General features: G+C 39.6%; 1 protein-coding gene across 4 annotated transcripts in view; it reads right to left on the bottom strand.

The window, feature by feature from the left end:
- The window catches only part of ARAP2 (ArfGAP with RhoGAP domain, ankyrin repeat and PH domain 2), a 188,497-nt gene extending 175,607 nt beyond the window's left edge, over positions 1–12,890 (bottom strand). For 2 of the 4 annotated variants that reach the window (XM_040486118.1, XM_040486132.1), the window contains exons 1-2: positions 12,392–12,702; positions 1,048–2,112 (exon numbers count right to left, since the gene is read on the bottom strand). In XM_040486118.1, coding sequence (XP_040342052.1) covers positions 1,048–1,955 — 908 coding nt within the window. In that variant the 5' untranslated portion in view covers positions 1,956–2,112; positions 12,392–12,702. Of the gene's footprint in view, positions 1–1,047; positions 2,113–12,391; positions 12,705–12,776 lie in introns of those variants that run through there. The other 2 variants (XM_040486123.1, XM_040486141.1) reach the window with 2 other exon arrangements.
- Between the last annotated feature and the right edge of the window lie 195 nt (positions 12,891–13,085).

Below are 13,085 nucleotides of genomic sequence, written 5' to 3'. Positions count from 1 at the left end.
TAAAAAAAAAAAAAAAAGAAAGAAAAAGAAAAAAAAAAAAAAGAAAAACATCCCACCACAACCCTGGAGAAAACCACAACTATTTTAGGTGTAACCCTGAGAAAGGGACAAAAGTTCTCTCTGCTGTTAAGTCAGCACTTAGCCTCCGCAGTTACCTCAAAGTACTAACAACCCAACATGCAATGCTGGTGGGCCCCTCTTTAGAATTCCGGTTCCAGTGAACCGGATTTCACACTGTACTGTTACCATCTGTCTCCTACGCTACATTTCAAGCACCTTCGTTCCTCTCTACCTCCCCACCGAGCACAGTGACCAGAACCAAGCTGGTGCTCCCTACATGTATCTTGAATTACTAATTCATGCCAATGCATTGTGTCAAGCAGTAGAGATACAAACGTTAGAAACATGGCCCCTGGGGCGACTGAGTGGCTCAGTCAGTTAAGCATCTGACTTCAGCTCATGTCATGATCTCGCGGTTCATGGGTTCCAGCCCCAAGGTGGGCTCTGTGCTGACAGCTCAGAACCTGGAGCCTGCTTTGGATTCTGTGTCTCCCTCTCTCTCTCTGCCCCTCCCCCACTCACACTCTGTCTCTCTCTCTCTCTCTCTCTCTCTCTCTCTCTCTCAAAAAAATGAATAAATGTTAAAAAAAAAAACAAAAAAAAAAGAAACATGGCCGCCGCTGAAGGACAAATAATCCAGTCAGGAGACAGAGTCAACAATTCAAATATAAGAATTGCCCTCATGGAAGAATTTAAAACCAGGTGTGAAGGCAGGCATGGGAAGGAACTGCCAGGTAAAATTAGAGGAAGTGACTTTCTCCCATTTAAATGGAAGAAAACTAGAGAGTCCCAGGCAGTTATAAGTTAGAAATAGACTCTGGGAAACAGTGTACAAAAGAAATGACACGTTCTCATTTTAGAAGAAAAAAAAGGTTCATCGAATAGGCAAATTAATAGACGTCAAATTTACCAATCCTAAAAATATGCATTACAAGCAACTAAATTCACTCAAATTGAATACTTAGGGCTCATCATAAAAATTCTTACCTCCCTGAAATTCCTTTTGTAGACCCTGGAATCTCTGGTACAGGACGATGTCTTAGCAGAAAAGATCTAGATGGTCTTGAAACCAGCTTGCTACGGCTTCTCATGGGTGTTAGGATTGGTGACGACGGAACATACAAATCATTTACAACCATCTCTCCTTGAAATTGAAAGAATGGGGATGGCAGTGATCTTTCTAATAAACCATTAGTTCCACTTCCAGAATTTGCCTCTGATACTGACGGGAGGAGGGAAGAAAGGCATTCAGAGTCTACATCAGGAAGCTGGCTCACATTTTCTGAGATCAAATCAGCTCTGTTTGTTTGTTGCGCTTCGATTGTGCAATCCATAGTTATCTCTGTAATCAAAGATTCTCCTTTAATATTTTCACTACCAAATAAAGTATGCTGAAAAGAATTCAAACTTGGGTGTGGTTCTTCTTCTGGAAGGGGAAAGTTGTGTTTAGGAAGAGACAGCTTATCATCTGATTTAAGAGACTGGCTATTTTCTACACTAACATCATTTTGATCAAGAGTTTTGGTAACAGTCTCCCACTGCGTTGGGCTAGGTGCCTGAATACCACCTGCATCTGAAAGATCTACGGAGTTACTCCCATCAGAGAATGGAGCATGGGGAATCTTTGAAGTCTCATCGTCCTTCTTTATTTTATGAACATTTGCATATATTGGGATATCTTGCATTTTTGACAAGATTATCTGCAACTGTTTCAGTATCCTCCTCCGGTGTCCTGTAGGTGATATTCCAATTTTGTGCAGCACGCTGTCATTGACTGCCGCACAGTCCTTCACAGTATCAAAACCAAACTCGCGGAAGCGTAGGAGATACTGCTCCAAATTAATGCTCATTAGGAAATCTCTGATATCAACATTTACTTCACTGACTGAGGACATAATGGTGGCTTCATTACTAAGCTGAGTTATCAAAAGCAGTACAAGGAGATACACACAGGAAAGTCCACTTCTGTATTGGTTTTTCCTCTATCACTCGCAACAGAGAAATGTCTCAAAATGTTATTTTCTTCACAGTGAATGTTTTATGTGCTTAAGCCTGAAAAAGAAAAGAATATTAATGGATTAGGATATTTTAGTTATGAAAACCTAGTCTGACATGATAAACTTTCTCTGGAGAAACACAATAGAAACGAGGATAATTTCGCTCACTCAGAGTTTAGAATCTTTGCCATTACTCTGCATGCCCCAGAGTCAATTCCTAGGTAAAGTGTGAGGATACAAGGCAGAAATGCCATGGTGGGATCAAACGATGAATTTCAAAAAGATAAAAAACAACTTTCCCACAAATATAAAATGAACATGTGTCAAATAATTTATTCAACCCATTAATGAAGGAACCAGTAAGATGGTAAGACTGTTTCCAGGAACATTTGTGCAATAGGTTTAGACAGAAAATACTTTTTTTTTTTTTCATGTTAAGACTAAGATTAGTAGGTTAGATTTAAAAAAACTGGTTAATGTCCTACAGGGCAATAAAACCATAACCTTTGGGGTTATCTCTCTACCAGACAAAAATCTATAAGCTAACAGATAACTTCCCAGTTCAGGGCTCTAATCAAACAGCACATAGAAAGTAGAGCACAAAATTAGGAATAAATACCCCTAGGGTGGGCCTGTTAAACAATACCCCCACACAATGCATTGAAATAACATGCTATACATGTCCTTTTTGATTTCCAAATTTTAGAAAATTTTTCTTAACAGTAACTAGATATGAACAACCCTACCCTTTAATACATTTCTGCAAAGACACTCTTAAAAAGCACAGTTAGAATACATTTCTCAGGTTAATAATTTTCATTCGAAAAATGCAGTAGCATTGTATGCACAATATTGATATACAAGATAAAACTGCCTGAATAATATGTAAATACATTAGGTAACAGGAAATAATATGAAAGGGGGAAAAAAAGTCTAAAGGTCACATTTTCCTTTCTACATAGCAGATGTACATAGGTTCATTTTACTCCCAAACAACATCATTAAATTTTTTTAAGTCCATTTATCTAGGTGCTGTTTCTGTGACTGTGTTCAGTTTGTGAAAACGTAGGATATGTGCACACTCCTGTATATTATGCTTCCACAAAAAGAAAAAAAAAGTAGAGAACATGCATAACATATGCTGAAATAGTAAAATGAGACTCACCCAATCTAGGTCAATTTATCTGAACAAGTGTTAATGCACTGTCTCTGAAAATCACATTTCAAAATAACTCTCCAAGAGACACCACTCAGACACTGCATGTCTTAACTGCCAAAAGGCCAAAAGCTATTGTCTCCACTATTTAAAAATATCGGCAAACACTGACACACACGTACACACAAAAAAGGGAAAGCACGTATTACCCTCAGACAGCACTGTGGATGCAGAGAAAGAAAAATACAAACAAGACATACGAGGCAGGAAATGACTTTGACAATAAGGTATCGCTCTGCCACATTCAAAATGACAAAATGTCAGGGGAAAAAAAAGTAGAAAGCTAAACTTCAACACTTTATACAAAACTAATTCTCAGATACACTACTCTTGCTCTACACAATTATTTTGTAAATAAATACATTTTTTTTTTTTTTTTTTTTTTTTTTTTTTTTTTTTTGCACATCACAAATGGAAATGATTATTGCCAAACTGGGTAACACCTTGATCTTGGACTTCCCCGACTCATGAGCTGCGAAAATATAAACGTCTGTTTCTGTTAAGCCAAACAGTCTGTGGTATTTTGTCGCAGCAGCCCAAACTGACTAATACTCTCCTCTGTCCTCACTGCCCTTACCACGGTTCACACACTCATATCTCTTGCCTGGATTATTACAGTCTCTAAACAAATCCCTCAGCCCGGTCTTCATGTACATATACTTCCATCACTATATTTATTTCCATGCCTGTCATCACTATCTCCCCACAGCTAAAACCTTTCCCATTATTTAAAGTCTAACTCAAATGTTGTCACAAGGTCTCTACTCAACAAGAAATAAACTCTCTTCTCTATTCCTACAGCATTTACTTCTTAGAGCATTAAATCATATTCCACTTATTCCATAGTAACCTACAGAAGTGGGATAGTTTAGCAGTACAAAACGAAGATTTGGGAGCTGAACAGCCTTGGTCAAATCCCAATTCTTCCACTTACTAGTTCTATAAGCTTGGACAAGCATTTAACCTTTCTGGGCCTCAGTTCACCCTCATCAGGACAACAGGAGTAACAAGACTTTATTTCACAGGGCTGTTGTGAATCACTTAGAATACTAACTGCACACAAGGAATGTTAAGTGTTTGCCATTATAATTATTTTTTATTATCCCATAATAAACTAATAACTTTGCCAAAATGATGACCAGTCCATATAAGTTGCCCAATAAATGCCAGTCAAATTATTTATTTAGAAACACAGTGCATGATGTATATGTACTACATGTCTAGAGAATGCAAAATTGCTGGCACTACACATGTGCTTGTACATTTTCCCATCCTATCCTGACCAATTTTCAAGAAGTAAAAGGGAAATAACATTTACAAGTACCCGTCCCATGCCTGGCTTGGAGATCACTTAATAATGCATTATGTTATTATCTTATTGAGCTCAACCTTAAAACTCTGTCCTGCATAAACTACTTCTCACCACCTCTGCTCACAGCCTAGTCCAGGCCACTATCTTGTCCATCTCAGACCACTACAATCGCTTCCTGATTCATAGCCCTGATTCTGTCCTGCCCCCCCCACCTCCCGTACACAGACAGTATAGTCTCATACAGCATCAGAAAGATTCATTTTATAACAAAAGTCGTAACACATCACTCCCTGTGAGACTCTCCAACTTCATAGCCCCTGGCTGTCCATTCCATCATTCATTTGCCACCAAGTTGGCCTCAGTTTTATCCCCACGTCATGAGCTCACTTCTCACCCTTGTATCTCTTTTAAATCTGCTTCCCAACTCATGGCTCCCTCCATCACTTTGGTTGGTCTCTGCTCAAATGTGGCCACTTCAGAGAAGCCTTCCCTACTCTCCCTCTGCTACTCCCTCCTCTTACTCTATTTGATGGCTTTGTTACTACCTGGTATCTGTGGACAGAGAAGGCAGAGATCTTGTGTACTGTTCACTGCTCTAGCCTTTGAACACCATCAGGCGCATAGCATGTATTCAATAAAAAGACTTTTTCACAGTTTTGAGAGTATTTAATATGGAAAGCATAGGGGTGCCTGGGTGGCTCAGGCAGTTAAGCTTCCTACTTTGGCTCAAGTCATGATCTCATGGTTCCTGAGTTCAAGCCCCACATCAGACTCTCTGATGTCAGCACAGAGCCTACTTTGGATCCTCTATTCCCCCTCTCTCTCTGCCTCTCCTCTGCTCATTGTTTCGCCTTCTCTCTCTCTCAAAAACAAATAAATAAAATTAAAAAATAATAAATAAAATGGAAAGTGTAAAATACATACAGTTTTAACGTTTGTCTATATAGGTCACCAAACTTGTCAGAAACAGAGACAAGATTCAAATACAGAATCCTCCAATCCATAGGAATTGGGGGGGGGGGGCAGGTAGAAAGTTAGCTGGAAGCATTCTAAACCACCTGTGGGATAGCTTTCCCTCTCCTAATGCCTCAAGTAAGGTAAACCCCCCAGTGAGCTCTTCCCCATCACCCACCACCAGGGGAGCTTTGTCATACCCCCCCCCCAACTGAGCAAAGAAAGAAAAAAATTGAAAACCATGGGTCACTTCATGAATCCATGAAGTCATTAAAGTATTCAGTGCTGGTACTTGCCTGACTCTAATATCTTATGGGAGAAAAAAAGCACCATACAAATGAATGTCGTCATAACTTTAAAGTTCACCTTTTTAAAATCAGAAACATAACATTAGAATGTTTAGAAAGTGCAACTGTGTCAAAACAGGCTTAATAATCACAGAATCACAAGACTGAAAATATCTACCAAATAAAGAGAAACTAGGTTACCACACGAATAATGAAACTTTTCAAAGTTATCAATACGAATCTTACTGATTTGAAGAACAATGAGAGTTTACTGTATTCCAGAACAGTGGTTCCCAATGGAGTGAAACTATCCCACAGGGGGAAACCCAGAAATTTGTGAAAAAAGATTCGTTTGCCTGTCATGATGTTTAAGTGGCACCAGTTGATAGTAAAGTTGATTTATGACACCCTGAAATGATACCCAAGGTAGAAACCTCCTGTACACTTTTTGCTCTTCTAAATCTCTACCACTAATCAGTTACCCCCATAGGATGCCTGGCACTACAGATGATAAGAGAACTGTCCCTGACTTCAAGTTGAGAATAAACGTATTGCGGAGAAACAGCTAATCCCTTAAGGGAGTTCCACATGGGTATCATGCTGAACAAGTTAGTGTGGGACACAGGTCTTAACTGAATTCTACCTGTGCCTCAGTACACACTACAATCACAAGAAATATGTACCATGGTGTTTGCATATCAAGCAAACTCTTGTTTAATACTGAGATATTCACTCCAAGGATTCATAAAGATGATATATTCCACTTTGGTCCCCACAACCATGCAGAAGAGGAAGTACTTTAGAGAAAATCTGCTTGTTGTCACATTACTCCATCCCACGGTACAGAAGAGACTGCAAAGGGTCAGGAGTCAAGAATCCTAACTTGTTTTTCCAGCCTGAGTGCTTAGCTGCCAAAATACTATCAAATCGGTCATTCAGCACCCCACTCCCCTACCACCCGTTCACATATCTTAGCTTGTGGCAACACTACCCCCATTAAATCCCACACAGGAAGCCTAGCTCCGTCAACCTGGCCATCTCTCTGGATTGTGGTCACCCGCAGGCCCTGACCTTCACTGACACGTTCTCTGCCTTGAAGGCTACTACTCCCCACACATCAAACACAGACATTGTCTTTCATTCTCCCTCAGGCTTATACTGCTAATAATAATGGCCAATATTTGCGGATGTTTACACACCATCTACTTAGGATCTACAACTAACCCTCACAACTGCCTTGGGAGGAAAGCCCCACACCCAAAGCCACAGCACAGATAAAGAGTGAATAAATTCCAGAATTCTCAGGGTCTGACTCTACAACCTGTGCTCTTAACCATAATGCCCCCTAAGAGCTAGAAAATGGATTTAACAAAAGAGGGGTATCAAGCACTTCAGATTTTTTCCCCTCCTTTGACTCTCCTATGCATAAGCACCTATGGTCACTACGGAAGTTCTGTTTCCAAACTCCATGTCTTGCAAGCTCAAGTCTTATAAACCTTTTCAGTTTGATTGTGGGTATATGTGTCCATGAAAGTAGCTAAAAAAGAAAGCCTACATTCATTCACTTCTACTTGTGTGGGATTTAAGACAAAGTGACAAATTAGGGGAAAAGATCTTTGAAATTACTATGTGAAGCAAAAGTAACATAAAATTGCTTATTAAAACTTATTTTGCATCTATCATTGCAGAAAGACAGCCACTGTGGCGCTATATAATAAAACAGTAGGAAGCCAAAATCAAATAATCAAATATAGCCAAAGTAAGTAGTCACCACCCACGAGAACAGTCAATGGTGGACAAAAACAAAAATGCAGCCTGACTAGAATAGAGAGTACTGAAGTTCTGTCCCAGAAGGTATTAGACTAGTTTTAAAGGTTTAACTTTAAATGTGATGCCAAAGGAGATAAGGAGTGGAAGCAACCCAAATGTTCCCTGATGGATAACCACATGTAGAGTATACATACAACTGAATACTATGAAGCCTTCAAAAGGAAGGAAATTCTGCAATGTGCTATAATATGGACAAACCTTGATGACTTTTTGCTGAGTGAAATAAGGCAGTCACAAAAAGACAGATACTGCATGATTCCACCTCTATGAGGTATCTGAAGTACTCCAATTCGTAGAAAGGGCCGGCAGAGGGGGGGCGGGTGTCTCGTGGGTGTGCAGTTTCAGTTCTACAAGATGAAAAAGTTCTGGAAGTCTACTTCACAACAACGTAGATCTACTTACTACCCAACTATACCCTGTGAAATAGTAAAGATGGCAAATTTTATGCTGCATGTTTTATTTTGTTTTTACCACAATAAGGAGCTAGGGAGACAGACTAGAAGGTTTGGGCCAGCTTCCTTTTATTCAAACTGAATTCCCTGTACACATTTAGAGCTCTTTTCTTTCCTTTAGAGGCCAGTTCAGGTCTTACACTATCTACCACCACATCCGTGAGCTTTCCCTACCTATTCCATCCCCTCTTCCACCAGGCAGTGGTACAGGGAGTACGGTGAACAGAGGACACAGCACAGGGATTACCAGTGATCCCAGCTCCGCCATGCACTAGCTGCAAGACTGTAGGGAAGTTCCTTTATTTCTCTGAGCCTCACCACCGTCAGGACAATAGTGCCTACCTCACAGAGCTGTTTTGAGGATGAAATGAGTAACTATGCATAAAGATCTTGTAACAGTCCCTGGCAAGCAATAAACATTTAATTAGTGTCTGCTGGATGGAAAGTAACTGAGGTTTGAGCTGAAAATAGCCAGAGCTTGGGCAAAAGCATTCTGCAGCTTGGATCAAGGAGAAAGAATTGTGTAAGTTGCATTTTGATTATTTTATTTACTGTGCAATCTCAAAAGTACAACTCTTTCAAAATCTAGAACTTAGGATCCATTTCCACATTCAGTGAAGGCTAGAAGTGATAGTTCACTTCCTTATCACAAGAAGTTACCAATAGGTTCCATAATACCTAGGTTTAGGTGTTTTCGGTAATAATCTCAATAGTTATGTACTTGATAATGTTCTTGGCTTCAGTCTTTCTCTTTCAAGCTATCCACCTAGATTTTAACTAGCTAATGTCTGAAACTTGTTGTCAGTTCTAATTCACAGATCTTTAAAGGAGAGCCATAATTCTTCAACAACCAGAAAGGTTTCATCGTGCTGAGTTCGTACAAGAGCAGAAGTGGGGACAGTGAAAAGCAGTAAGCCAAAGCCTGCATCATGGCGGAGGAGCCCTACCTGTGTGCCCCTAGCTGGGCACCTGCTTCTGCCCAGTGCCAGCTCCCTGCTACCCCTCTACAACCAGCGACATTTAGCTGAAAGAAGAATGAGACCACTTCCATCTCTTGATAAGACAATGGGCACATATTCTTCAGGATTCTGTTCCATTTCATGCTGCCCTGAGCATTGTTTTAATTTAGTCAGGTCAAAACTAGTAGGATATTACAGATCAATAGAAAGATTTTTAAAAATTTACGCTTATGCTATGTGTACTTTATCATACATATGTTAATTCTAAATTTTTAATATAAACTTAAACCCCACCATTGCTCTGAATTTGAGTTGCATTGTTAAACTAACAACCAGATGTTTCAAAATAGCCTACTGTGAACGTCTCTTCTCTCTGCATTTATAAATAGTCCCCTGACCTCTTTTCCAGCTGAATTTGGGAGCTCACTCCTATTGGTTCCCTTACTGTCAAAGTCTCTTTTTCTTAAGAAGAGAGATATCTCAGCAAATGTCTTCCAACTTACTGACTCATTTATTTACATTTATTCATTCAATAAATATTTGAGGAAAACTAACTACTCTCTCCAAGAGTAATAACAGTGGGAAATATTTGCAGTTCAAGATTACAGCAACCATTCTCCCATTTGCGAGCAGCACTAAGTGCCATAAAGAAAGTGAAGATGCAATGTCTTCTCTCAAAGAGTTTAAAAGTCTTATGATTAGACAGAACTAAACAAAATAAAATAGCACACATACAATCATTACTTTACCACTCTGGTAAGTGCCAGTAAAGAATAAATATCGAAAATGGAATGCTGAGGTACCCCCCCAAAAGTGCATAAATAATAATAAAAAAATCTAATTTTGTGACTTTGACTTTCACATGGTTTACATTTTAAATATTGCTTTACTATTAATTACATAGAGAAGTAGAACCATCATCTTTCATGAGTGCTAGGGAACTCTAAAAATCTCAAATTAATTCCAGGAAGGCAAGTGAAATATGCAGCCATTCACAGCTCTGAGGAAGGAGTGATCAGTGAAGGGGCTAAGAGGGGAATCTCAAGTAGGAAGAAATGGGGATGGAGACAGCACTATCTGAAGCAGAAGATATGCCATAAAGGGGGCACGGAGGGAGAGGTCTTCAGGTTATAACAGCAAGGAGATGAGAACAGGTGGACCTAAGGTTCAAGAAGTAATAAAAGGTGATGCCAGAAAAGGAAGCTGGAGTTGGCTATGACCTTGAATAGCAGGCTAAGCATTCTGAACTTTATCAAGATACTAGGAAAGAGACTCAGCAATGACTGTTACCATCCCCACCCCCCAGGAACCCAAGACACTTTATAATCAGCATGCAGATCCCACTTCTCTTTTGCTCTTCCCTGATCATCTCTCCAACTTCAAATTGATTAACGATGTTTCCGTTTCCTAAAGCTATGTAATATAACCTGTATAGTCCTTTTATGCGTCCCATTTTTGTAAGAACCATGAGGGCATATTCACCATCTTATTAGTCCTTCCCTGAGTATCCCCTCACCTACCCATCTACTCTGCATACAAATGGAATAAGATAGAAAAATAATTCTTCCCACCTCTTCACTGGTAGTTTTTACCTCTGAAACTGCTCAAAATGACTACTCCAACCCAGATCAGGATTCCTTTGTTTCCTCATAGTATGGGTAAAGATATATGCTTATTCTTATACTAGGAATGACCTTATAAATAGAATACAATTGACTTCAACAAAGTGAGTAAAATGGCTTAGCCATCACCATTGGCTTAATCTGGCCAATTAAAAAAAAAAAAAAAAAAAAAAAAAAAAAAAAAACCTAAAATAACAAACTAGAGGGATCCAAGACTTCACAGAAAGGATTAAAAGGACATCTCATAGCCTCTAATCTCTCATCAATTCACGTTTGGTCAAAGCTAAGAAATATTTCCAACATTAATAAAAAGTTCCCTACATAATTAATATTTTACAGAGAATTCCAAAAAGCCCTCAACTTAGCAAGTGCCAACACTGGATGCAATAAATGAGTCTATAAATAAATGAGAAAAAAAAAACATATTAAAAGAAAGCTATGAAAGCAACGACCATCATAATACTTGGCAATTTCATAACATCTTTCAGCAAACTTTCTCAAAGTTACAGGAAGGTGGGGTATTAAAAAAAAAAAAAAAAAGTCTTGGATATCACGAAATCTATAACCCTGAGTCCTAGGGTTTTTAAAACTTCATAGTTTCATAGTATTAATGTAAACATTTCCAAGAAAATTGCAATTCATTGTAATCTGATTCCTGTACTTAGAGTAACTATAGTTGAGTTGAAAAGGATTAATTGAATATTTGGGTCTTAAACTGCTAGAAATGTGTAGTAATATCAGATGATTAAGAATTTATCTTTAAATACACCAACAGCAAAATACATATTTTACACACACACTATCAGGTTTCCTTTCTTGGCAACCACTATAAAATCTGACAGGTTTACAGAAGACAGAAAAAATACAAACACATACACGCCCATGTAAATAAGTTTTAACAAGTCAACTGACTTACCCCCTAGGTGCATTTTAATTTAAATAAATCTTTGAGTACTAACAAACCAAATCTATATAAAATACTCTTGGTGTTAAGACCCACTTTGAATGAGTATCTGTTAAAAAATGCGTTTAAAAAGGGGCCAGGGAAACAAACACTTCCACTCTAGGTTCCAGCTTAGTTCCATGACCCATTTTACTTTTCTTTCTTTTTTAAACATTGTTAAAACAGTGTAATGTCATGAGAATTTTCCCTCAACATTTCTCTTGTAAGTGCATGAAAGTCATAACTACAAGTTTACAGGATTCTTTTTCCCTTAAAAAAGTTAGCTTCCTTTTTTAAAACAGCCCTAACTTCATCTTCCAATTACTTATGGGCAAAGTTCCACAAACTCATGTGGGTGTAGAGTGCTTAAGTGCGGGGGAAATCAATACTGAGCTTGTAAGTACAATACTATTATTGGTAATCACAGTGACATCCGATTAAATGTACTTTTAAAAATAGTTTCCTTCTCGATACTTTTTTTTTTCTTTTTTTTTAACCAGAAGGCTATATTCCACTGAGCGGCCTATTTCAAGGGCAACCTTGAAAAAAAAAAAAAAAATTGTTCCTATCACTACACAAACCCGCAAAAGCCAAAAAATGTCATGATTCTACACAAACTTGCTTCTATTTTTCCTCTAATTATCAAAGGATAAAGTTCACAACATCATTTCACAAAGCATTCCCTCAAATCAAAAGAGCTCCAGATCGCCAAAAGGAGGTGAGGAAAGTGTTTAAGAAAACAAGCCCGGGCGAACTTACTTTTTACTAAATGAGATGGCTCACCCATTCTCCCAAGAGACTTGTCTCCAAACTAAAATGAAAGATCAATCTAGTAAACTGACTGCCGACAGGTCCCGGTGTACGGTGTTGGGTTCAGGCAGGTGGAGGCCAAATGACTGTGATTAAAATTAATTAACAAGCCGGTCGTCTCAAAGTGTATAACCAGCAGGGTGCGGGGGAAGCGCAGAGATCCGCGCAAACTCATTATCTCTACCGAGTAAATAACTTGGTGCCTGAAACTCGCTAAAGGACAGCTTCTCTTTATCTCGGGGTGCGGGGTGCCGAAGGAGGAGTCTAGTTGTCGGTGCAGATTCTCACCCGCCCGGATCAAATCACGTTAGCAAGGAGTTTTTGTATCACTTACCCGCTTCTGGTTTCCTTTTAGACGCCCACACGCGGGAGCGAAATCCAAGGGGCAGAAACCAGAGTCCAACACTTTGCGCTCTGGGAATTTACCCGGAAAGTGCCGAAAAGCCGCAGCCCAGCCTGAGACGGTCCCCCCCCTGCCCCCCGCCCCGCCCAGCCCACCCGCGGCCCCCGGTACTCGCCTCGCGCGCGGGCAGCCCAGCTGGGAAAGCGAGGCGGACGGTGAAGCCTCGGCGCCGGCCTCTCTGCCCGCCCGGTTCGCTCGGTCCTCAGCCGTCGGTCCCAGGAGCGGGGCCTCCTCCGCCTC

This window comes from Herpailurus yagouaroundi, unplaced genomic scaffold, assembly GCF_014898765.1.
Source record: "Herpailurus yagouaroundi ecotype Mexico unplaced genomic scaffold, PumYag 28, whole genome shotgun sequence".
Classification (NCBI taxonomy): Eukaryota; Metazoa; Chordata; class Mammalia; order Carnivora; family Felidae; genus Herpailurus; species Herpailurus yagouaroundi.
This window is presented reverse-complemented; position numbering and strand designations above follow the sequence as displayed.